We start from the raw sequence: 23,069 nt of genomic DNA on the forward strand, positions 1-23,069 counted from the left end.
AGAAGAGGGTGGAGAATGGCGAGTCCCTTTTTGTTCAAAAACAAATATTAGAAATGAACATACTTGCAATGTTGACAACGATTGGAACAAGACTGGATTTCCAATCATTTAGTACAGTGTCGTTTTACCATCGATGCACACTACGTTTCTATGCAAAAGCCAAAAGATGACAATAATGTTCACAAAACCACTTTATGTTGACCTCTATCCTAACTTTTGGAGTATTTCGACCCTAATATCTGGAACATTGTTTTCACAACAATAAGATAAACATCAACTCCAACACATTTACTATTTAAGAGGGCAGTAGTTGAAGTTGATACTTGCTCAAACAGACCGTTTCTCACTAATTGACCTAGATACATTACATGCTACATGTATCGTCATGATTTAAATATGCGTATATCTGTTTTATGAGAGAGAGAGAGAGAGATAGAGATGTAGGTGTGAGTGAATATCATATTCCTATTTTTTTTAAAGTGAAGATACTTTTTATTATATTTATTTTTAATAAAGTTAGAATGACATTTCGAGACCACATTACTAAAACATTTTTCTGTGTGGAATTCATTATTCTCGGTCAGCGTCTATGGTCACAATATATTTTTTTCTTGGTACTTTTTACTATTTTATACTGGAGATCGGCGCGTCGGTAAGGTAAAATGTTATCGGGACGTTGCACTCGTTTCTGGTAGGTGATCTGATATACCTTTTCTAAGGGACAGTTGACGATTTGATGATCTTGCAAACGTACAATTCTGTTAACATCCAACGTTGTCTCACGAAAGTTGTGCTTTTGTCCTGACTTTAAGGATTTTTTAAGACGTCAGAGGTGATTACTTGACTGGAACTATTGTCCAGCGTCAGCAAAACTAAAAATAGTGTCTTAATGATGGTAGTCGGGCGAAGCTCCTAAACGTTTGTCTTCGATGTGTGGGTGGTTGCTTCCATTGCGGTCGATGTTATTGCTGTTGGTGCCCAAGTAAGGGAGTATTATCTCCTAAAGGTTGCAAGACGGACCACACTTTTGAATGGACATTGTCACTTACGCTGAAGCGATGACATTTCGAAACCCAACTCAGATACTTCGTAATTTACACGTGTTTATATAGTTTTCCTTTATCGTCGCTGAGTTGAATGCATCGACTTGGTTCTAACAAGTGTGACGTCTTTAAAAATATGACGTTGCGCTAGTTTTCTCCACAAACAATTGAGCATACCGTTTGCTTACAATCGCCTTATTTGGCTCTTTTCAAAGTGCTTCAAAGTGACGCCTTCTACAGTCGGTTGTGTTCTTTGAATTCGCCTTTCATTTTTTAGAATCAGACACAATGAAAAATAGCCATTCGCTTCTTGCTTCAATTTTAGAGATTCGTTGACGTAACCTAAGTAAATCCCTTCATTAGAATCATCGTCATGTTCTGTGGTTGCGTACGCCTCCGTAATATGTCTACGTTCCGTATCGGTTATGCAACGTCGATCGTAGTCGTGTTTCCACGTTTCTGTCATTTGTGTTCCGTGTTTTGTTGTGTTTTTTTTATATATATATAATTCTTATGTTGTTGGCATGTTTCATCGATCAACACTTCCTTGGTGAATTCAGAAAAAAGGACGTTTTAGGTCTCGTTGATGATAACAAGTATGGCATGTGTGAAATTTGACATTTCTAAATCCCAACCATCACGTTTGGGTAGGAAAGAAAAAAAGTCGTTTTTTGGCCAAGTCGTCGAGTTAGAGGATCAATTTTACATTTAAAGATATCACAATGAACTCGAGGAGGTATTAAAAGACGAATAGAACAAGGAAAAGAAAGAAGTGAATCGCATGGATTTTTTTCTTCCATTTGAATCTTCACAAGAAAATGGAAATCACCACCCAAATTTCAAGATCATCATTCTTGCGACAAATGCATTGACGAAACTTTGATTCATCATTGTCCAGACTGTAGCGCGATTCCATGAAGACGAGAAAAGGTATTTCTGGGCTCGCTTACTCTTCGTGATTTTGTCGATTGGATTCTAGACCCAAACGGCGACACTTGGCATGAAGAGGAACTCCTAGTTATAACGTTTTTATCACCTGACGCACAGATTAACAATGGAGATCAGTGCTAAAAATTCATATAGCCTGAAGCCCGAGGTCCCTCTAATTATAGTCGAGCCCTTCCTGTATACTAAGTTAATTGCCATTGGGCTTGTCGAAAAACAATTCTAATTTGCCTGATAAAACTTCGAACGCGCTGATGAAATGTGGCATTGTATTAAAGTTGTTGAAAGACTAGTTAATTATTAATGTATCCCCCTGTAATCGTCCCTTACCCTTATGAAAATCGTTTACGTACCATATTTATATCGGTGGCTGTAAAATTTGTTTACAAGGCGAAGCGTGTGACCTATCATTGGCAAGAGATTGCCCGAGTTACCTATAATTAGTGCTCACTTGGCTTTAACATAAATGTAATCATCATCTACCCCTTAACCCAAGTGGTCTTTGGGGCACTACATATGATTTTACCATCAGTTTTATCTACCGTCCCTTGTTCCCCACTGCCCTTTGGGGATCTCCAAACCCCATGCCTGTCCACTCTTTAAAGTTGTTTTCCCACCTCCTTTTCGGTACGCCTCTTCTTTTGCACCCTGTCACTGTGCCTTGCAAGATTGTTTTTGCCAGTCCAGATGATCCCAAGACATGACCGTACCACTTCAGTTTGCGTTTTTTCACGGTGGCCAGGAGGTCTTCTTAGATGGCTCGTTGGTTCTTACTGTGGATCTCTCTATTGGTTATGTGGTCAATGTAAGGGATGCCTAAGATCTTGCGATAGCTTCTCATTTTGAAGGTTTGAATCCTACTTTTTAGATCTGCTGTTAGCATCCGTGTTTGACAGGCATACATAAAAAATGGATACCACAATAGATAGCATCAGCTTTATGTTGGAACCAACAACAGTCTTGCCGTCCTTCAATATTGGTCTCAATCTTGTTATTGCTGCAGTTGTCTGGGTAGTTTGGAAAGTAGTTTTTGCTTGGAGCCCTCTTCTGTTATAATTGATTCCAAGTATTTGAATCTTCTGACTGTTTCCAGCTCCTCTCCACTGACCTTTATCTCTGCACTGATGCCATTAGTGTCGTTTGTCATCAGTTTGGTCTTTTTCGCGCTAATCTCCATACCGTATGCTGTAGAGGTTGTGTCGAGGTGCTCACCCAAGTCAGCCAGTTTTTGTTCATCTCTTGCCACGTCATCAGTATTGTCTTCGAAGCGAAGGTTCGTAATTGTTCTTACTTTGATGCTGACAGTGCCCTCATTGTCTTCAAATTCATCGTTCATAATCCTTCCTAGAAAAATGTTGAAAGAGTGGGGGTGACAGTAGACATCCCTGCTGACTTCAACTGTTGTTCTGAACCAATCTCCTATGCTGCCATTGATGAGGACAGCACCGCTGGCTTTGTCATAGAGGTGTTCTATGACCCTCACCAAGTTTGAACTGATGTTGTACTTCCTGTTAATTGCCTATAAGGATGAGTGCCATTTCCTATCAAAGGTATTCTTTAAGTCTATGAAGACATACTATAATTTCTGCTGATACTGAAGATATTTCTCGCAAAGGAGTCAGAGATTGAATATTTGTTCTGTAGTGTTCCTATTCAAAAACCTGGTCACTCTTCAGCAATCATTTTATCTGCTTGAGGCTTTAGTCTGTTGATAATTATCTTCATCATGACTTTTCTCGGGTGGTCAATCACACATAGACTGATGGCTCTGTGGTTTTGGCATAGATGTAGGTTATCTTTCTTGGGGACCACGATGATCCAAAACAGAGTCGATGTGATGGACCATTCTCCTGTCTGCTATATCTTGTTGCATACTGTTGTTAAGACTGACCACCATTCCTTCTCCTGCTTACATTGCTCTGCTGATATGTCGTCAGCTCCAGTGACCTAACTACAGTCGCTACTGCCTCATGAAGATTTGGGTTGTCATTGATTTGTTTTGACTGAGATCAGTCTAGTACTGCTTGATATCCTTGGGTCTTTTGATTGTATAGTTCTGAGCAGTGTTCTGTCGATCGCTTGAGGATCTCTAAGCTTCTTTGAGGCATTTTCCTGATTTGTCTTGGGTGGTGGTAGTTTTCTCTTGTTTCATGGTTGTGAGATCTTTCACCAGTCGAATATTGTCTTTCGATCTCTCTATATGTTTATCTTCCTCACGATCTCTTTTTTTCCATTTTTAGTTCTCTTCCTTTGTCACATAGTTCAAATACATCTGTTGTGACCAAGGTTTCTTTGTCCGATGATGTTTGGCAAAGATTTCGCTGGATGTGCCAGTCACAGCTGTGTTGAATGTCATGTTTAGGGACTCTGTCATAGTCTTGGTTGCCCATGGTGATAAGAGGTGCGAATTTACCACCTATCATTGCTTGGAAGGCATCGGCGAATTTAGGATCTTTAATTTTCTGGCTGGTTATGCATTTTGATCATTTTCAGATGTAAACGAAACGTTGTCATTAATAAATCATGATCAGCTCCTCGTGGAAAACTTCGTCTTATGGTGATGTTCAGTCCTTTTCTTTTCGACAAAAAGTAGTCAGTCTAGTTTTTATGTTTTCCATTTGGACTGTGCCAGGTCCATTTTGTGGACGGTTTGTGGGGATGGAATATTTCGGCTAGCACAAGATCGTTGTAGGCGGCAAACTTCAAAGAATAAGTCCTCTTTCGTTTGTTGCTGTACTGCAGAAGGGTACGCAAGTGCTTTGCCAGGTTGTCTTGAGTCAACATTTGCATTTCAGTCTCATTGTACAAACATAATGTCCTTGGGTGAGTTGTCTGTTACATCTTGCAGTTTATCAGAAATGTTCTCCAGTTCGTTGTCATCGTAGTCAAATGTGGGTGCATATGGCTGTTTGATTATGATGTTAAAGGGAGTTGCCCTCAGCAAGATGATAATAAGCCTGCTGGAAACTGGAAGGCAACCTAAAATGCTGTTCACGATCCCCTTCCACTCCAAAGAATTTAAAGGGTGAGATAAGGTCAATTTATCCTTGTCCTATAATACCGCAAGATCATAGAAAATATTACGCTCTTCTTTTCTGTCTTTTAGCATTCCCTGTGTATCTCTCTGCCCCTGCCCCCCCCCCCCGCGTCTTTCACACACAAACACACACATCATGAAATATAAATAATAATGATAATAATAATAATAATAATAATAATAAAGACGTCTGACCTGATGTCATCACACAGACGTTATCGTTCAGGAACCGATTGGGTAACTGTTAACGTTCCTAACGACCACATCATGGAATATTTGGATTTCATATCAACTTTGCAAATACGTTCATGTTTAATATTTTGTATTTCGTCACGGAAAGGTAAGGATCGTTCATATCCTTCCACTTCATTTTTCAATGTTTAAGTGAGTGGGACGTTTTTAAATGTTGATTTTTAGGAGAAAAATGGTGTTGACTAGTTTTTCTTCTTCTTCTTTCTGTCTGTCTTCCTCTCAACTTTGTTTCACAAAGGCACTTGATCATATCAGAAAAAGAGCGAAATTTCTTTGCTCCCAGTTAGCACAAGGCAACTAGCTCTTGAGGTTCGAAATTTGACCCCTTGCTGACTTTATGTTAATTGGCACATCCTGTCTGCGCACTTAGTCACTCATAACTTTCACCACCGCAAAGATGACCTTTAAAGCTTTTTCCCTGTCTAGGATTTAAGTATCTTTCTGTTTTTAATTGCAATGTTTACTCGAAGTTTCGCCGTTGTCATGACATTTCAAACCTCTTCCCTATGTACGATTTATGTACCTCACTGTTTTTCTTATGTGCAACGTTCATTCGAAGTTTCTCCCCTTTCTTCACGCCTTGTCTACATTGAGAACTGTTTGGAGGCCACATTTGAGTCATTTGGGATAAGGAATAACCTTGTCAAATTAGTGTCAGAGCTCATAAGCTAAGGTCAATGTTACTGAACGAAGAAAAATGGTTTCAGGACAGTAATTCGAGTTCTATACCATAATTAATTACCTATCTTTGTGGATAACTTGCATTTGGGTAACGAAGAACCCAACCGACTTTGGGCACAAAAGTCAATGTCAGTATGACTGTAAGAAACAACACAACAACTTGAGTTCTCTGCCATCTACAACTAAAGAAATTTGCTAATGGCTCGCATTTTGGTAAGTAAAAACCTATCGATATCGGGCTATAAAGGTCATTTTTGGCTGAAAGAAGAAAAATGGTTTCCAAATAATAATCTTAGTTCTGCATTACATACCTGGAACAAGCATGTGGATCTTGAGGTCAAATATCAGATGTCAAGGTCACTTGGACATAAAGTAAATGGTTAAAGAAAATGGTTGCTTCACAAAACGTTCAGTGATCGGCTATACCTTCATCATAGTTAGTAGGTGACTTGTACGTTGAATAAGAAAGAATCATATTGATTCGTTGGGGGAGGGATGTTGGTTACGGTAAGGTCATTATGACTGAAAGAAGAGAAATGTTTTTGCATAATACTTTATTTCTAAACAATGTACCTCAACTAAAGTTTGTGGCGGGCTTACAGTTAAAGTTTGAAAAATGCCTATTCATTTTGGGGTCCAAAAGATATATGGGCAGTGTAATCGTGCCTACAAAGAAATATGGTTTTGCAGAATAACATTTTGTTCTAAAGTGGGTTCATTGACCATACTTGGTGGATGACTTGCACTTAAAGTAATAAACAAACTAGTAGATTCTAGCGTTTAAAGGCCAGAGGTGTTAGGTCAAGTCTAATTGGAAAGTGTGGCTTCTACACGTCAAGGTTAACATGTTGACGGCCGACATACAGGTCTATCAAACACACAGCATGTGTGTAATGCGTTTTTCACAATACTCGTGTTGTAGTATAATTAGAAATAAAACCAGGAATGTTTTTTTTACAAATAAAACTTGAAGTCTGGATTTAATAAACAATATTGTTGTCAGTGTTTTCCCTTCATTCGACGGGGTATTACACTAGTCTACAGTATGGTTTTTCTTTTCTTTTACTTTTTTTTTTTTTGAGGTTGTATTTTCCTTTTCCTTTTCCTTTACTGTCTTCTTGCCAAGGTTTGGGTTTTTTTTCCTTTTCTTTTACATAGTTTTTGCCATTGTCGTGATCACAATTTTTGAATATTGGTAGGTGCAGCCGAATGAAACGACAATGAAACTAGCTAGAAAGCAAGCTTTCTCACATACCGAGAATCGAACCCACACAGGCAGAAGTGAGGCAGCAGTAAGCGGTAAAGGCGATTGTTTTAGACCACCCAGCCACCCTGAACTCCCTACTTTAAAGTGTAACCCAAACATTTACAGATCTGAATAAGCATTGTTGGGGTGAGATTGTATGTTTCTGTTATATTTATTTTTATATATAAAAAAAACATAGGCAAGGAAAGAGTTTTATGTCCGACATAAATACGAAAAGTTAATAGTTTCGAACATTTATCTTTCCTTTCTTACCATTACGTGAAATTGTTTACTCTTTGTGAAACAACTTCCACCAAAACGACACCAAGACATTTTTCTTTGCTACAGCGATATATAAATGTATGTTTTTGTGACAGTGACATATGTATGTATGTATCTACATATGTGTGTGCGTGAGTGCGTATGTATGTATTATGTATATTTGCATATATTCTTTTACAGGGTATTTAGAGAATGTTCATAAGGAAGGAGACCTTGTTCTGCTTGTCCATACCTCAGATTTCAGTTTTGCTTATCCACGTAAGTCTCTCTCTCTCTCTCTCTCTCTCTCTCTCTCTCTCTCTCATACACACACACACACACACACACACTAACACAGAGCTTTTGCAGAATAAAGGTTTCAAAATGATTCTGAATCCAAATGTATATTGCGATTACTGGAAAAACTTATCCGACAGAATTTATTGGATGCTTGAGCCTAACATTTTGGTTTTCTAAGACCGCTTCTTTGGCCTTAGTGTTTAGAGCGTCTGCCTTGGATGTGGGAGGTCGCGGGTTCGAACCCCAGCCAAGTCGTATAAAAACTTACAGATCATAAAAATGGTACTAGCAGCTGCCTCGCCTGGCGCTCAGCACTAATAGGTTAGTGTTGGAGCTGGTCAGCCTGGTGTCAGGATAATGTGACTAGATGGAACATGATGCTACATGTTTGCGGTATGATGTCCAAGGGCTAGACATCACTATAAACTGCCACACTGTAGACATCGTAGCGATATGACAAAAATTGTTTAAGCTGCGTTAAAAATCTAAATACACAAACACGCTGGTTTTCTAACCGCAACATATAATAGTTCTGCGTATTTTAAAATTTGTCAGATAATTTGTATTCATTGGCATAATCTTGAAAAATAGCAAAATTGTATCACCTGGAAAGCAGTGAGGGTTGAATACGGTAAAAAGGTTTAAAATGCTGCTGTCTGCTATATGTCAAAATCTTCTACTGGAGCGGTTTCAATGCAGCGCTATCATATTTCCATTTGATTCATTTCGCTTCAGCAGTATAACACAATTTCCTGTGTGTGTTTCACAGCCACATCCCTGATGATGAATTCCAATCCGATGGTTATAGAGCGAATGGTCCATGAATTCGAGCATAAGGAACAGAAGTTTTTAACCGAACTGGAAACTCTTCTGGCGAGAAACAAGGTATGGTTGATACTTTTGTCACAAACCTATCCCAACATGGACCCTGAACACAATTAATTTTACTATAGATTCTCTACATTTGCTTCTCAGTACTGAAATTCCACTGTGTGACAATCAATACAAATCATATTTAATCTAAAATACCTTCAGAGATGAATTCATGGTGAAGTACTTGTCATAGGTCCGCATACAGATTTTGAGAGGCTGGACTGTAAACAAACCAACGTGCATTGAAACACAGATTTCACTTCCGGATCATCAACAAGACCTTATTACTCACTGTACTCTGTCGCCGAAACACACAAGAGACAATCACACCATAAGCTCATATTCTAAAGAATAAACAATTACCTTTAAACTCATACCAAGAAAGCCTAAATCTGACTCTTGTATCACCACCAAAAGGAAACAGGAAAAAGTCTCTAAAAATAGACTGGGACTACACTTGTGGCACTAATAATTGTGGTCTGATTCCATAATGGCCTCTTCAAACTACGCTGTATTGTTAGCTAGTACATACTGTTGGACACAAAAGTCGGCCTCATTTTCAGTTGATTCTAGTATCCTATACTTTTCAGTTTTTATTGAATCACCGTGAATAAATTAAAAAAGGCATCATCATATATTTGGAATCTGTGGAAAAGTCTTGATCAAAAGAATAAAACGCTAGTGTGTACCTTTTGCACGAAAATGTATGTAGAAGCACTACGATTTTGCTGTAGATCTTTCGAAAATAACCCTTAGACTACGGACTTGTGGCATACTAGCAAAAACTACGGCAAAATGTTCGTTACCGAAAAATCCGGATAATTGGTTCATCCGGGTATTTTTTGGATCCGGCTTACATCTTAGAATTAGTGAAATTAGTCAGGGAACCAGACTAACTTTACAGCAGCAACCCAGACGCTTTAAACTGCACCTATTTGTTCATGTGAGGTGTCTGCATGATCAAAGTGTTGATTATAGAATTTTTAAAAATGGCGTCCAAAAAGTGATGCATGTTTAAGACGAAATGAAAAATAAGCTTCTAGAAAAGTGTTAATAATCAACACAGAAGAATAGAAAGGAGTATTCAGATTCTTGTGAATAAAAGCTGGAAAGGTCACAATTACGTTTATTGGACATCACTTGCCAATTTGAGAGTGTCTCGTGCCGGGAGATATGATTGCCGTCGTCATGTGAAATGGAAAAAGAATTTCCAGGAATTATGTCAAGTTGAGAGACAGCAGCAAGCGATTGAGCTGCATAGGGTTTGGAACTAGAGTTTGTGCAACTGTAGTAGTGATAAATAAAGTCTACGCTTACTTTACAAACTTTCAGTTGATCATAATGTTTATCGTCGATGCGTCGAACTTTTAATTACGTTTCCCAACTTTACAATAGCAGTTGTTGATATTTTGTTGCACCTTACTGAAAACTGGTCAATCTTACGGGGATAAAAAAAACAACTTCCTTACTGAGACGGACTCGTCAGGGTTGGCAGGTCTGGTGTGTGCTCTTTGATACTTAAATCACAGGTGTCTTAAAAAATACGATGAAATTTGTGGCAACACCAGTCCTATCCAACACTTGCGATTTTGCCGTAAGTCTTACGAAAAATTACCCTTAAAAGCCGGATTTACGGCATAAAAGCAAAAACTTCTGAAAAATGATCATTGCCGAAAAATTGTTCATCCGTGTTTGATTTTAATCAACACAGAAAAATTAAAAAGGAATATTAATATTCTTATGAATAAAAGTTCGAAGGGACACAATTGTGTTTATTGGACATCACGTGCCAATTTGAGTGTGACACGTGGCGGGAAATGTGAATGCCGTCGTCATGTGAAATGGAAAAAGAATTTCCAGGAATTACGTCAAGTTGAGAGAGAGCAACAAGCCATTGAACTGCATAGGGTTTGGAACTAAAAAACATTGCACTGTACTACTGGTAAATAAAGTCTACGCATACTTTACAAACTTTTCAGTTTAACATAATGTTTATCGTCACTGCACGTTCCGAATACCGAACTTTTAATTACGTTTTCCAGCTTTTACAACAGCAGTTTATGATATTTTGTTACACCTTACTGAACCCTGGTCATACTTAGGGAATAAAAATCAACTGTCTTACTGAGACGGACTCGTCAGTGTTGGCACGTCTGTAACACGAAATAACCAAATCTGTGCGAATTATGGAGAACTCACCCCATGGAGAACTCATCCCAGGAGCCAGGGGAAGTTGCCCCATGGTGGTCGGATAATTCGTCCCACTGCGCCTGGAGAAGTCGCCCCAATTATCATATATACTAATTCTGAGATGTCGCCACATGTTTGTTTAAGGCTTTATGTATTGTTGTTTTTCTTCAACTTAATAACTTATTAGATCTATAAAATTTGCAACTTTTCAACTTTTCTATTTGATCAACTCCGCTTCTGTACTTAACAAAAAAGAAGTGTTTTGCTCTGCTTTTCAAATCATTAGATGCATTTTATTTGGGAAAAATAGAGCGGGTGTAAGCATGATGTGACGTCTGCAGTTTTATATATGAAAGGGTTCCAACCTAATAACCAGAGTCATCCTGAGATGACTTTATGGCATGGACCTCTATAACCAGAAGCCGACTGAATTGGCGATGACCGTCAATAAGCCAAAGGGTTATAGTATCATCTCTCTAACTGAACGATTTAATCTGATTTTTTATTGAGATTTACAAACAATTGATGAATGATACTTGAACTCGATAAAAATCATCATTGACGCCTACTCAGGAAATGCGGTCGCTACCGAGTTAAACATCATGGATAATGCGCAGAATTCGGTCGGTTTCTGAAAGCTCACATTTAATACACCCATCATTTAGTTTATTTCTTCTTTTTTTTGTCAGTGTTCGTAATTTTATTATTTCTCAATAAAACAAACTATTTCAAGTTGAACAAGAACTTTTAAAAAATATTTCTCTAAATTCCGATGCGAAATAAACAGGATTACGTTTTTATATTATATATAACAACACCATGGCCACGCCTTTTAACGGGATTTTGTTACCTTAAATGCATATTTGAACTGCTCGACGTACTTGGGACATAATGAGAAAATCATCTTTAAAATCAAATTTAAATGTCACATTTAAATCCTGGACTAAACTGAATAATATTTCACATGGTCCGAATCAGCTTGGAAGTTTTCCGAATACGCCGGAAATTTGGGCCGAATCAGTCAGTAATTTGTACCGAATCAGCCTGCTCCGAGCTTCAGAGTTGTTGTTGTTGTTGTGGGGTTTAACGCCATTTTTCAGCACACGATAGGCTATACATGGCGGCCAGTATTAATGGTGGAGGAAGAACCCGGAAAACCCCGGAAAGAACCAACGACCCACAAGAAGCTACTGGCAAGCTTTCTCACATGCCCACATTGGCTGAATCTTAGACTCGAACCGCCGCAGACAGAGGTGAGATGGCAGTGATCCGTAACGGAGAGCGCTTTAGACCACTCGGCCACTCGGGGCCCCAGCTTGAGAGTAATTGCCACATTAATGAATAATGTTTGTATAATAGATGTATCAATCAAGAAAGTTAACAGTAACATTTGTTTTAAACATTTTCTCGTTGTGTTCCAGTGTGTGTTATAAGAAATCTAACGAGTTTATATGAATACACGGACTCTTAATTATAAGTGATTTATTTTTCTATTATTGACATTACACAAACAAGATGAATGCAGAATGGGAAGGAAGGGTTTATTATACAACGACTCTACGAGTGGAAAACAGTCTTGAACATAAGTGTGGAAGCAAAATGCATATTCTTCCGATGCAGTTACATACAAAATCAAAGGTGCATAATAAATTGATGGAAACATTGAATGAAAAAGCGTAAGCATGTCTTTAGTGTTTTTTCATTCGGTAGATAATTTCTTACTTTTCAAAGATGGAGGAAAAAAAAAGAGTAAAAAAATTGAGGATTGTTATAGTTCACATGTTAATATAATTGTACAATATAAATATCAGAATTCAGCAACGATATAAAGTTAGGATTTCAAAACGAATACTTTTTGCTACCAATATTGAAACAGATTTGCCGTATAACTGTCAGAGATGAGCACTGATGAAGAAAAAGGCACTATTTCCCATATTATACAGTATCAAGCGTAGGATTGTCTAAGAGAATGGGAAAAAAAGTATTGGGATACGCGCTGAACATATTCAATGAAGGAAAAGGTATTCAACGATCTATTTGACAGTCTGAACCCTCTACAAAAATGACTGTGACTACTTAATAGTACGTTTGATAAAATTAATTGCATTTATTTGAACATCAATGAATTTAAATAAGTTACGCACGGCACTTACATAGATTTTGTCAAAATGGATCAAGAACAAAAATGTTTATATCCGAGTTATAAGCAATAAAGACTCGTGCTTTTTGTATTTTTAAACAAGTGTTCATGTTGTTTTAGAAGATTTCCGATGAAAAGTATGATCTCAGCAAATTTGACAATGATTTTGATATCAATGCATGTATCTATGAACTTACCGAAATTTACAAAATGACCAAAAATGAATATACACTTTGCCATGATGACATTTGCACCATTACGTTGGAATGACAAACATAATAAAATAGAATTAGGATACATGACACTTAGTTCTTTGTTTTTGAACGTATCCAACAAGTGAAATATTCTTCCTTGTTTTGTTTTTTTTCTTCTTTTCCGGGTCTGACTTCGTTTCAGTTTCCCTTCCGAAACCATCTTGAGTTGCATAGGTATGGAGTTTGCTTCTTTGTACAGGAGAGTCAACACCAGATGGTAAGATATATCATTCATGTATTCATATAATGCGGTAACCACCATGTGGCGACGTTATTTTTTTTTTTGTTGCTAACGGTATTGTTCTAAGGTACACGTTTCTATCTTTTAAATTATTTATTTATTTCAAAGATAAATATTAAATAGGTTTTCTGGATGACGAGTTTTGGGGGGACTTCTCAAACCACTCTGAGGCGACTTCTCCAGATACGTTGGGGTGAGTTCTCCATGGGGCGAGTTCTCCATATACCATCTGTACGAAGACTTAGAAAGCTACACATATCCACTCAACAGACCTAACGTACAAACAAATAACTCTCGAACGACCGTCACATGGATCTATTACGGCAAATCAGCATTACCCGTCAAGTCCTTCTCCAGTACATATACGGTTATTTCGTGTTACAAATTTTCTTTGTATTTTATTGACAAAACGTCAGAATCCTGTGCTTAAAGGTAATAGTTAATTCATTCCGGAAGAAAGCAAGGTAGATTGGTTTGACTTGAAACTACAATGAAACCTAAGTGAAAGAAAATGTAAGTTTTTAAAAAAAACTCCAATCATAAAACACATTTGCATGTTGAAATTGTTTCTCCTAATGTGGAGTGGTGTATAAATGTAGTATCTTCCAGACAGATTTCAAATAACTTCCAGGCCGTCCAGACTCGACCTCTTTTAGTCTTCTTTCTTACCTAATAAAATTAAATGTTGGATTTTCCTAGAATGCCGTATGTCCCCGTCTTTGTATATGTTCAAAACAATTTGACTCGGATGCTGAAAAGATATTTTACTCGAGGCCACGGGAAATTGAATACGGTTGAACAGAATTTAGTTACAGAGTTCTAATTGTTTAAAAGCTGGTCAATACAGGATGATCCTAATACTCGACCAATCTGGATTCCAGTTTGAAAATTCAACACCTTTTATTTACAGTTCCATTTACCAGATACAGAGAAATTAATTCTTTCAATATATAGATCGTTTAAGTTCTTCTAATACCTCGATATGTGTAAATGGTAGGATAGATTATTCCCCATTGATCACGAATTATTCTGCAATAAATTCAAATTCATATATAGGAAACTCAGTAATTGAACTAATACACTTCTGTGCTGCATATTCCATATATTTACAGTCAAGTATTCATTTTACTTTCTTCGCAGCCTTTCTTTTTTCTTTTGTTTTTTGTTAGTGTTTGTTATCTTTGTTTTGGCAGCATAAAGATTGTTATAATTTTGTCTTTTATATGGCAGTGGCATCATTAATAGCTTACTACGGCCATATATAGCACTTGAGGAATTCCCAACACAAATCTTCATATATAGCACTTGAGGAATTCCCAACACAAATCTCCATATATAGCACTTGAGGAATTCACAACACAAATCTCCATATATAGTACTTGAGAAATTCCCAACACAAATCTCCATATACAGCACTTGAGGAATTCCCAACACAAATCTCCATATATAGCACTTGAGGAATTCCCAACGCAAATCTCCATATATAGCACTTGAGAAATTCCCAACACAAATCTCCATATACAGCACTCGAGGAATTCCCAACACAAATCTCCACAAGGTGACCTTAGTATCCAGGACATACTTTGAACACATAAAACGAACAACGAAAGAAGCTGTACCTTGTCTCGAAATAATAACTGAGAATGATCCTTCCCTTTGTAAGAGTTTTATCTTTTTATCTGCTGGCTTGTTTGTGTGTACAGTTTCAGAACATAAATGATTCTAGCAAAGATGTATCTGTACGAACCAATCTCGATCTTTAAACAATTAATTTGCGTAGCATCATGAATTCTGATTCCTATGAAAGTCTTCGAGTGACTTTTTATATTTAAACTAAACCCTCAAAATTATAACTTACCTTGAGCAATTATCTCAAAATCCCCTCCAATACAATAAACCACCAACTATTAAGATCCCCCCCCCCCCAATAATTATACAAATTTAATAAAGACCCACTGGTTCACCCATCTTTTATCTACCAAAATATTTAGGAAATAAATCCACTTGACAACTCACACTTCTATCAATTTTTAAAAAAATCCCAACCTCACCAACCCTCCAGATTTTGTATTTAAAAAGCCCACTAGACAACGAACCCTCAATTTTCGTTCAAAGCACTTCATCACCATAAAAACTGTGAATGACAAACCCTTAATTTTTTTTTTAAAGTGTCTTTGCCACCCAACCTCAAAATGAAAAGAAAACATGTACTCTGTCATGTAATATCTAAAATCTTTCCTGTGGAAAGTGACCACTCTGGTGGCCTAGAGGTTAGAGCGTCCGCCTCGAATGCGAGAGGTCGCGGGATCCAACCTCAGCCGAGTCATTCTAAGGACTTATAAAAAGGTTACTAACAGCTGCCTCATATAATCTCAGCATTAAGAGGTTAGTGTTAGTAGGACTGGTTGGTCAGGTGTTAGGATAATATGACGGGTTGGGACACGATGTTACATGTCTGCGGCATAATGCCAGAGATCACTATAAACTACCACACTGCAGACATCGTAGCGATATGACTGAAATATTGTTAAAGCTATGTTAAAAATCCAAATCGCACGCACACACACACACACACACCTGAATTTCCTGATTATCAGAACTTTGTCCTCGAACTAGATAAATGTTCACTATCGTTAAGGAATTACGTCAAAGATAGGGTCAGTAATTTTAAATGAACACATACTGTAAGAAAGCTTCACAGTTGTAATGATAACCTCATTTAAGTACGCTTGACCGTCCGAATGACAACTTTGTAATGATTATAGCCCCGATCAAAGAAATAGACCTGCTGGTATCTCGTTCTTTATAACATCGGTCATTGTGTCAGTATTTATATCCAAATTAAATTTATCTGATGCTTTATGTAAACTACTGTTGTAGCCCGATGTGCTATTTTCATAACGATACTACTTTGGAAACAAAATTATACCATCACCACAAACACATTGTGCATTTACTTTAATTTGAAATATATTGCTGAAATCTTAATGTGATGTTTTAATCATTTCATAACCATGTTTATCTAAAATTAAGTTTTGAAACGTTTTTATTTTGTCTTGAACAGTAAAAACAAACTGTACTAGTTTTTACTCATTTGTAGTTGAACTCATTAAGCTCGTATCACACACAACTTAATAAGTTGATTTAATAAAGATATATTTCGTCTATTGGTCCGTCATTATCACGAGAAAAAGAAGCCACTCCTATTTTTCATCATCTGTAACATTAAAACCTTCAGCAGACATTTGTCTCTAGTACTCGACTGTTCTAGTTCCTTGCGTTGGTTTGCACTTAACACATCAGCCGGCGTAGGTTCTCCAAAAGCCTTAGTGTAGAGTTTAATTTTCGTTAGATAAAATTTTTTTTAAAAATATCAAGACTATATTTCTCTCCATTAATATCACACAAATCATTATGAAGATGATTATTGAAGTTATTGCAAATTATGTTGAATGATTTTGATGTATCTTGGTTGCTTTGTCGAAATGTTTGTTTTTGTTTGTTTTTATTCTAAAATCTGTCTTACAGACTATGTTATTGCGCATTCTGTCTTACAGACTATGTTATTGAGCATTCAGTCAACAGTTACCTAATCTCAAATAATATCTGATTTTACTAATTCTGGGACTGGTGGTCTAAGTGGTTAAAGCGTCCGCTTCGGATGCGGGAAGTCGCGGGTTCGAACCCGGCCGACTCATATCAAAGACTTAATTTTAAAAATGGTTCTTGCAGCTGCCTCGCTTGGCGCTCAGCCTTAAGATGTTAAGATTTATGACTGGTCAACCGAGTGTCAGGATTATGTTGACTAGGTGGGACATTATGCTACATGTCTGTGGCATGATGTCCCAGTGTTAGACATCTATATAAACAGCCACAGTGTAGACTAGACATCATAGCGATATAACTGAAAAATTGTTAAAGCTACGTTAAAACTCCAAATCACACACACACACACACACGCACATTATGGTATCCTTGGATCAGATAAATGCCAATCAGATTCTCCCCACCCTGATTTTGCCGTCCATAGTGAGCAATTCATGTCACACTGTGTTCTATGTATTTCCATTGACTCATCTTTGCCACATGTTGCAGCGTAAATATCAAAAATATATAACGGTATGTGTTGAAAATGGCTGTTTTCTGTGTAGTATATTTTACCTTTAAATTCACTTGCTATTCCTTGATCAAAAGGAGTGTTAAACCATGTGCACTGCTTGTTAGTTTGCTTGATTTTCTAATCTGAAGTCCGTTATTTATCTAGGAGACTGTACCATGGTTGTATGCACTGACTAATAATGTCAGTTTTTATACTTTATACATGTGAAATTATGTTTGATAGAGGGCGGCCACTTATCTGGCTGTGCTCGTTCAGCGGAGCGGTAATATTTCTTCGTTACATTTTCATAATTTCATCTGTAGATGAGTACACTCATAGTTTCTGAAGTAAAACGTTATCATTATTGCGACAGTGCCTACTTGCATGAGGTTTTCATTTGAAATTAAGGATTGTATTAGGGCCTGTATACTGGTGAGGTCTTAAGGGAAGTTTTTCTCGGATAGACTTAGAACTCATGAATAAGTAAAATAAGCTTAGGTCATAGATAATAAATTCTAAAGGTGATTTAAAAAAAATCTTGGTGGCTTAATTGGCTTTACAAATTTCAGGTGGTCGATTTTATTGTTTTGTTTTAATATTTTTGTGAGGATTGGTGGTCTGGTAATCTTTTATAAATAATTGGAAGGTTGGTGGCCTTAGGTTTGTTCTTTATTCGGTATGGTGCATTGCAGGATGGGTTGCCTTTTTTATTTCTTCCAAAGTTTGGTGGATGGAAGGGTGTGTGGTTTAATGTGTGTTAAATTCCTGAAGGTCTAAGGTTTTTGTTTGTTTCTTTTTTTAAAGCTTGAAATGTATATTGTTGTTGTTTTTATCATTCAGGATTGATCGGCTAATATGTTTTTCTTAATTTAAACGATAAGCCACAAGAGCTTATGATGTGATATATTGTTCGTCGTCCGTCCATTGCCTCTCGTCCGTCGTCCAACGCCCGTCCGTCTGTTTTGCAACATGTTTTTTTATCGCGGCTCCTCCTAAACTATATGGAGGATTGCCATGAAAGTTAATGCATACATTTATCCCATGCTTTAGCTGGTTCTGGTTAAAAATGGTGCTGTTTGTACATCCGCTATGGCCGCCACAATGGCCACCTTGAAAATCTTGTTATTGCTACTGATCATGGAGGGATGGACGTAACAACATGATGCGTCTTCATCGCCTAGTTATTACTTTTAGGGTGTGTAGTATAGTGGGTTGTCCTAATTTGTTGCTTACAAGTGTGTGCATTTTGGTGCATTTTGACATTCTTCATTTATCATGTGATGGGTATAGTAATGGTGTCTGAAAAATGCTGTTAGAAAACGGGACCGTATTAAACACTCATGAATAAATAGCGCAGATATGACTTCTAAAAAATTGCGGGAAGAAAACTTCCCACTTCTTGAATACATACAGGGCCAGTTTCTTAACAGATTGGAAAGAACTAATCACAACAACATTTTCTTTGCAGATCGACGGCAAGGTCATTCGTGTCCATGGACATGCAGGCGAGAGTTTAACTGAAGTCTGCAAAGAACACGGAGCGGAATTCATCGTGACTGGGACTCGTGGACTCGGAACAATACGTCGCACGATTCTGGGTAGCGTCAGCGATTACATTCTACATCACTCACATGTACCTGTCCTCATCTGTAGACATTCGGATGAACAGTCAAGCCATGTCCAGAAGTGACGTGTATGGATCAATCATCGAAACAAAACGCATATAAGAATTAATGAGAATTATGTCAGCATCGAGCTGTTGAATATATTATTACTAACAATTTATAAATGCATATTATTTTTAACTGGCGTCAAAAATTATTGTTACGACTTTTCATTACGTTTTACCATAATATGATCGAAGGTGACTGACTACTCCTGACAGACATTGTGTCTGACAGCATGAAGATGTGTTGCAATGCAACGCTTGAGTGTACTTAGCCATATACTGCACTATACAGTATGTACAAAGTGTATTGACCATAATCCACTGGTGCTGGTGGTTCAGTGTAGTTCAGTGAACTATGCCAGTGAAATTTCTTTGTTCTGACTGTACTTCTCACACTGGGTGTAACTTTCACTCAAATCCAGTAGTGGATTCTACCTGGCCAGTTTATGGTGTGCCCCAGTATCCCCAAAGGAATGAATGCAGATGGTAACATCATGAGTCGTAAATTAGTTAAGTATATGATCCAACAGCACAGTGTAGCCCAGGCCTGACTCTACCTGTCAATCCATCCTGCAGATTTCACTGTTTAGCAGAGTGTACTTTACTGCTTACTACACATGCTTTCGGTGTAGTTATATCTTAATGTTGTTTGAATAGTGTTCATTGTTGTACTGCTTTGCAATGGAGTAGAAGTACAAAATCAATCTAATTGACTGGACATCTTTGGCTGTTTTCCAAGAAATAAAAATCTCTCTTAAATAGCAACACTTGTTTTTCCTATTTTTGTTTTGAATTTTGTAAAATATGCCTCAATGGCAGAGGATTTAACACGTTTATTTCCGACTACTTTGAAATGTTCAAGATTACATTTTGGACGTAACAAACGATTGTTTTCTTTTCTTCATGTTCCTAGTAAATCAAAGCTGGATATGCAAGTAAATCATTCAGACACCACATTTCCGCCCCAGTGTTTTTTAATTGATTTCTTTTTTTCTGTTGACCTGTATAGTCTAGTACTAAAGGTTGCACTCTACAGTTTCGTATTTTGCATAGCGTTAGATTTTGTAAGAAAAATAATTTCTTAGGCGACCCTCACTGGTTATACTGGCTATTGACAAATTACCTTTTATTTATTAGGTATTGTTAAAAGAACTTTTAATTCCCCTTAATGTGCTGTATGATTGATGGCTGTAATTTGGGTTGTAAATTATACAGCTTGGCCTTACACGAGATGTGCACCTAAAACAATGCTAGCTCTGGTCGGTCATTTTCACTTCATGGACTTAGAAGGTAAATTCTGTATTTAAAAAAACAAACAAAAAACAACAAAACAAACATAACATATTTCACTCTTTATGTATTTTGTAATTCATTCATTGCACTTTAAAAGCTAGCATTGTCTAGTTTGGCAAAATTCGTTTTCACTATTTGAATAACTGATAAAGATGGGATACTTTAGACTAATTCAGGCTGATTTTTTTTTTCGAGCACATGGGAGCAGCCATTTTGGTTAGCTATGTGCTTAGATCATGTACAATATCCATTAATTTCAGCTACAGTACAAGGTGGTAGCATAGAGGTAACATCATCTCCACTGTCCGTGTTGCATATGCAAAGAACTTCACCTTACACCTGTCGCTCTATCAGAAGTACATGATATATGTAGAGCGCCCCCTTAGATGTCCAAAGAAAGAGAGATGATAGGAAGACCAGCCACGAGGTAATCCTAGCAACAGATTATTTCATTGGATAAATACTAAGTGTGCGTGAATATTATGCAGTCAAAAATAATTTGCGAGGATTCACCTGTGATTATGATTTTCTACACTTTATTTTTGCATCCTTGATAGTATACTTTTTTGTAGTTGAACCACGTTTCACCTTGTTGAACAATTAAGGGTTCAAAGGGTTTAACTTCATAACAGCGATATCTACTGAAAAAGAAGTGTACATATTCAGCGGAGATTAGCAAGGAAACCAATCAAGACGCGGAGAGTGTGCTTTGGAGTTAACCTGGTTTCTTTGCGTTGTAATAAACGTTCTCCAACTTCCTCCGCAAGTGTGTTTAAAAAAAAAAACACTCAGAGCATAAAACGCGAATGTTTTTGCTGTGATGGAATGTTTGACACCAAATCCCAGTGTTCTATGTTGAGTTGGTGAAAATAAAACTTCTTGGAATAAAATGTACGAGTTGTTTGTCCTCTCGATCGATAGATAGATAGATATCAATGATGAATTTCCACTCATTAATTTATTAGTGACGTACGAAAAGAACGATAAATAGTATTAATAATCCCCAATTTCTAAATGAGTTGAATACGATATAAAATTTGATCGCAATCCTTTCTGCTTTCCGTTCCGCTTCCTATCTCATGCATAAGGGATAAAATACGCAGAAATCTGGAGTGAAAGAACAAAAGAAGTTGGGCTGGATGTAAACATTGAAACTGAACTTACAAACTTACAACAAGTAACCTACAAGAATATGGTTCATCGTAACGGTATGTGTACACTTTCCTTGGGATTTATCTACAACGTTTATATAATCAATGATACAAAGTTGCAGTAGACTGTCGACATTATACGGTAAATTTCTTGCTTACAAGGCAGACATCCTGTAGCGTATTTAATGCTTTAATATTGTTGTTTTTTAAACCTATTATAATATTCTAAAAATCGATTATTATTAATTAAAAATGAAAATGTCCAAAGACCGCCTCTCTCTCTCCCTCTCTCTCGATGGAGGGATGGATGGATGGACAATCATAGCAAAATACGGGCGAAAATCCATGAAAAGACGAGCATCGAGGATTTTAGTTTGTGTCATCCCACGATGTCTTGGGACTTGTGAATGATTGAAACGTTAAGTCAAACCGGCCAAAGAATATGAGAGAGGGGAGGGGGGAGAGATTTTTCGTCGGTAGTACTGTTATTAAAGCAAAATAATGACTTGGATCAACTGTAAATATATTAAAATATTTTAATTACCGCATGTGAATGGCGTAGCTAACAATATTTTTTGCTCTACTTTCTTCATTAAATTAAAAGTGTGTCATATTGATTTAATAAATGTGACTGTAAAGGAAAACTAAAAAAGAAAACGTGTCATTATGCAAAGGTGATTGTAAATAGCAACAAAAGGCATATAACTACATTTGTAGAGGACACACTCATAAGGGATGTGAAAAGTTCATTCACACAGTTGCCTGTAGTCAATCTTAAATTCAATTCAAAGGACAAATATATGTATGTGACATAAATAAAATATATGTACAGTATGTACGCTGTACCCATGATGTACCACTAGTATATATTTTTCATGGAAAATTCATACATCTCGTGGTATATCATCGATACAGCGTACATTGTATATATATATATATATATATATATATATATATATATATATATATATATATACACACACACACACACGCGCGTGTGTGTGTGTACACTGACATGCATACATACAAAATTAATAACAATTATTACAATGTTTTCAAGTACCTATAGAAAAATCTTTTTATTGATATGCATCGTTGTCATAAGAACTTTTGCGAGCGGCACTTGCTTTAATAGTGCACAACAGAGGTGCGCGGTATTACCGGAATACCGGTTTACCGCGGTATTTTTCTCGGTGATATATACCACGGTATGTTTTTCTTAACTGTAGAACGTACGGGAATTCCGGAGCAATGTTATGATTTTAAAGGTATTATCAGCATGGTTACATTTTTTAAATGGCAATTTTTTTAAAATGGTTTTTCTTACAAAATGTTGTTGTTATTGTTGTGGGTCTTAACGCCATTTTTCAGCACACGATAGGCTATACATGGCG

At 37.0% G+C, this 23,069-nt stretch overlaps 1 protein-coding gene across 2 annotated transcripts in view; it reads left to right on the plus strand.

Moving 5' to 3' along the window:
• Positions 1-19,996, plus strand: part of LOC149802144 (uncharacterized) — a 30,117-nt gene extending 10,121 nt beyond the window's left edge. The window contains exons 2-4 of one of the 2 annotated variants that reach the window (XM_089956543.1): positions 7,667-7,744; positions 8,504-8,650; positions 19,031-19,996. In XM_089956543.1, the coding sequence (XP_089812669.1) occupies positions 7,679-7,744; positions 8,504-8,650; positions 19,031-19,252 (435 nt within the window). In that variant the 5' untranslated portion in view covers positions 7,667-7,678 and the 3' untranslated portion in view covers positions 19,253-19,996. The remainder of the gene's footprint in view (positions 1-7,666; positions 7,745-8,503; positions 8,651-19,030) is intronic. The other variant, XM_089956542.1, reaches the window with a different exon arrangement.
• Positions 19,997-23,069: the final 3,073 nt, after the last annotated feature.

Source organism: Sinohyriopsis cumingii, chromosome 4, assembly GCF_028554795.1.
Source record: "Sinohyriopsis cumingii isolate HCF-2022 chromosome 4, ASM2855479v2, whole genome shotgun sequence".
NCBI classification, from domain to species: Eukaryota; Metazoa; Mollusca; class Bivalvia; order Unionida; family Unionidae; genus Sinohyriopsis; species Sinohyriopsis cumingii.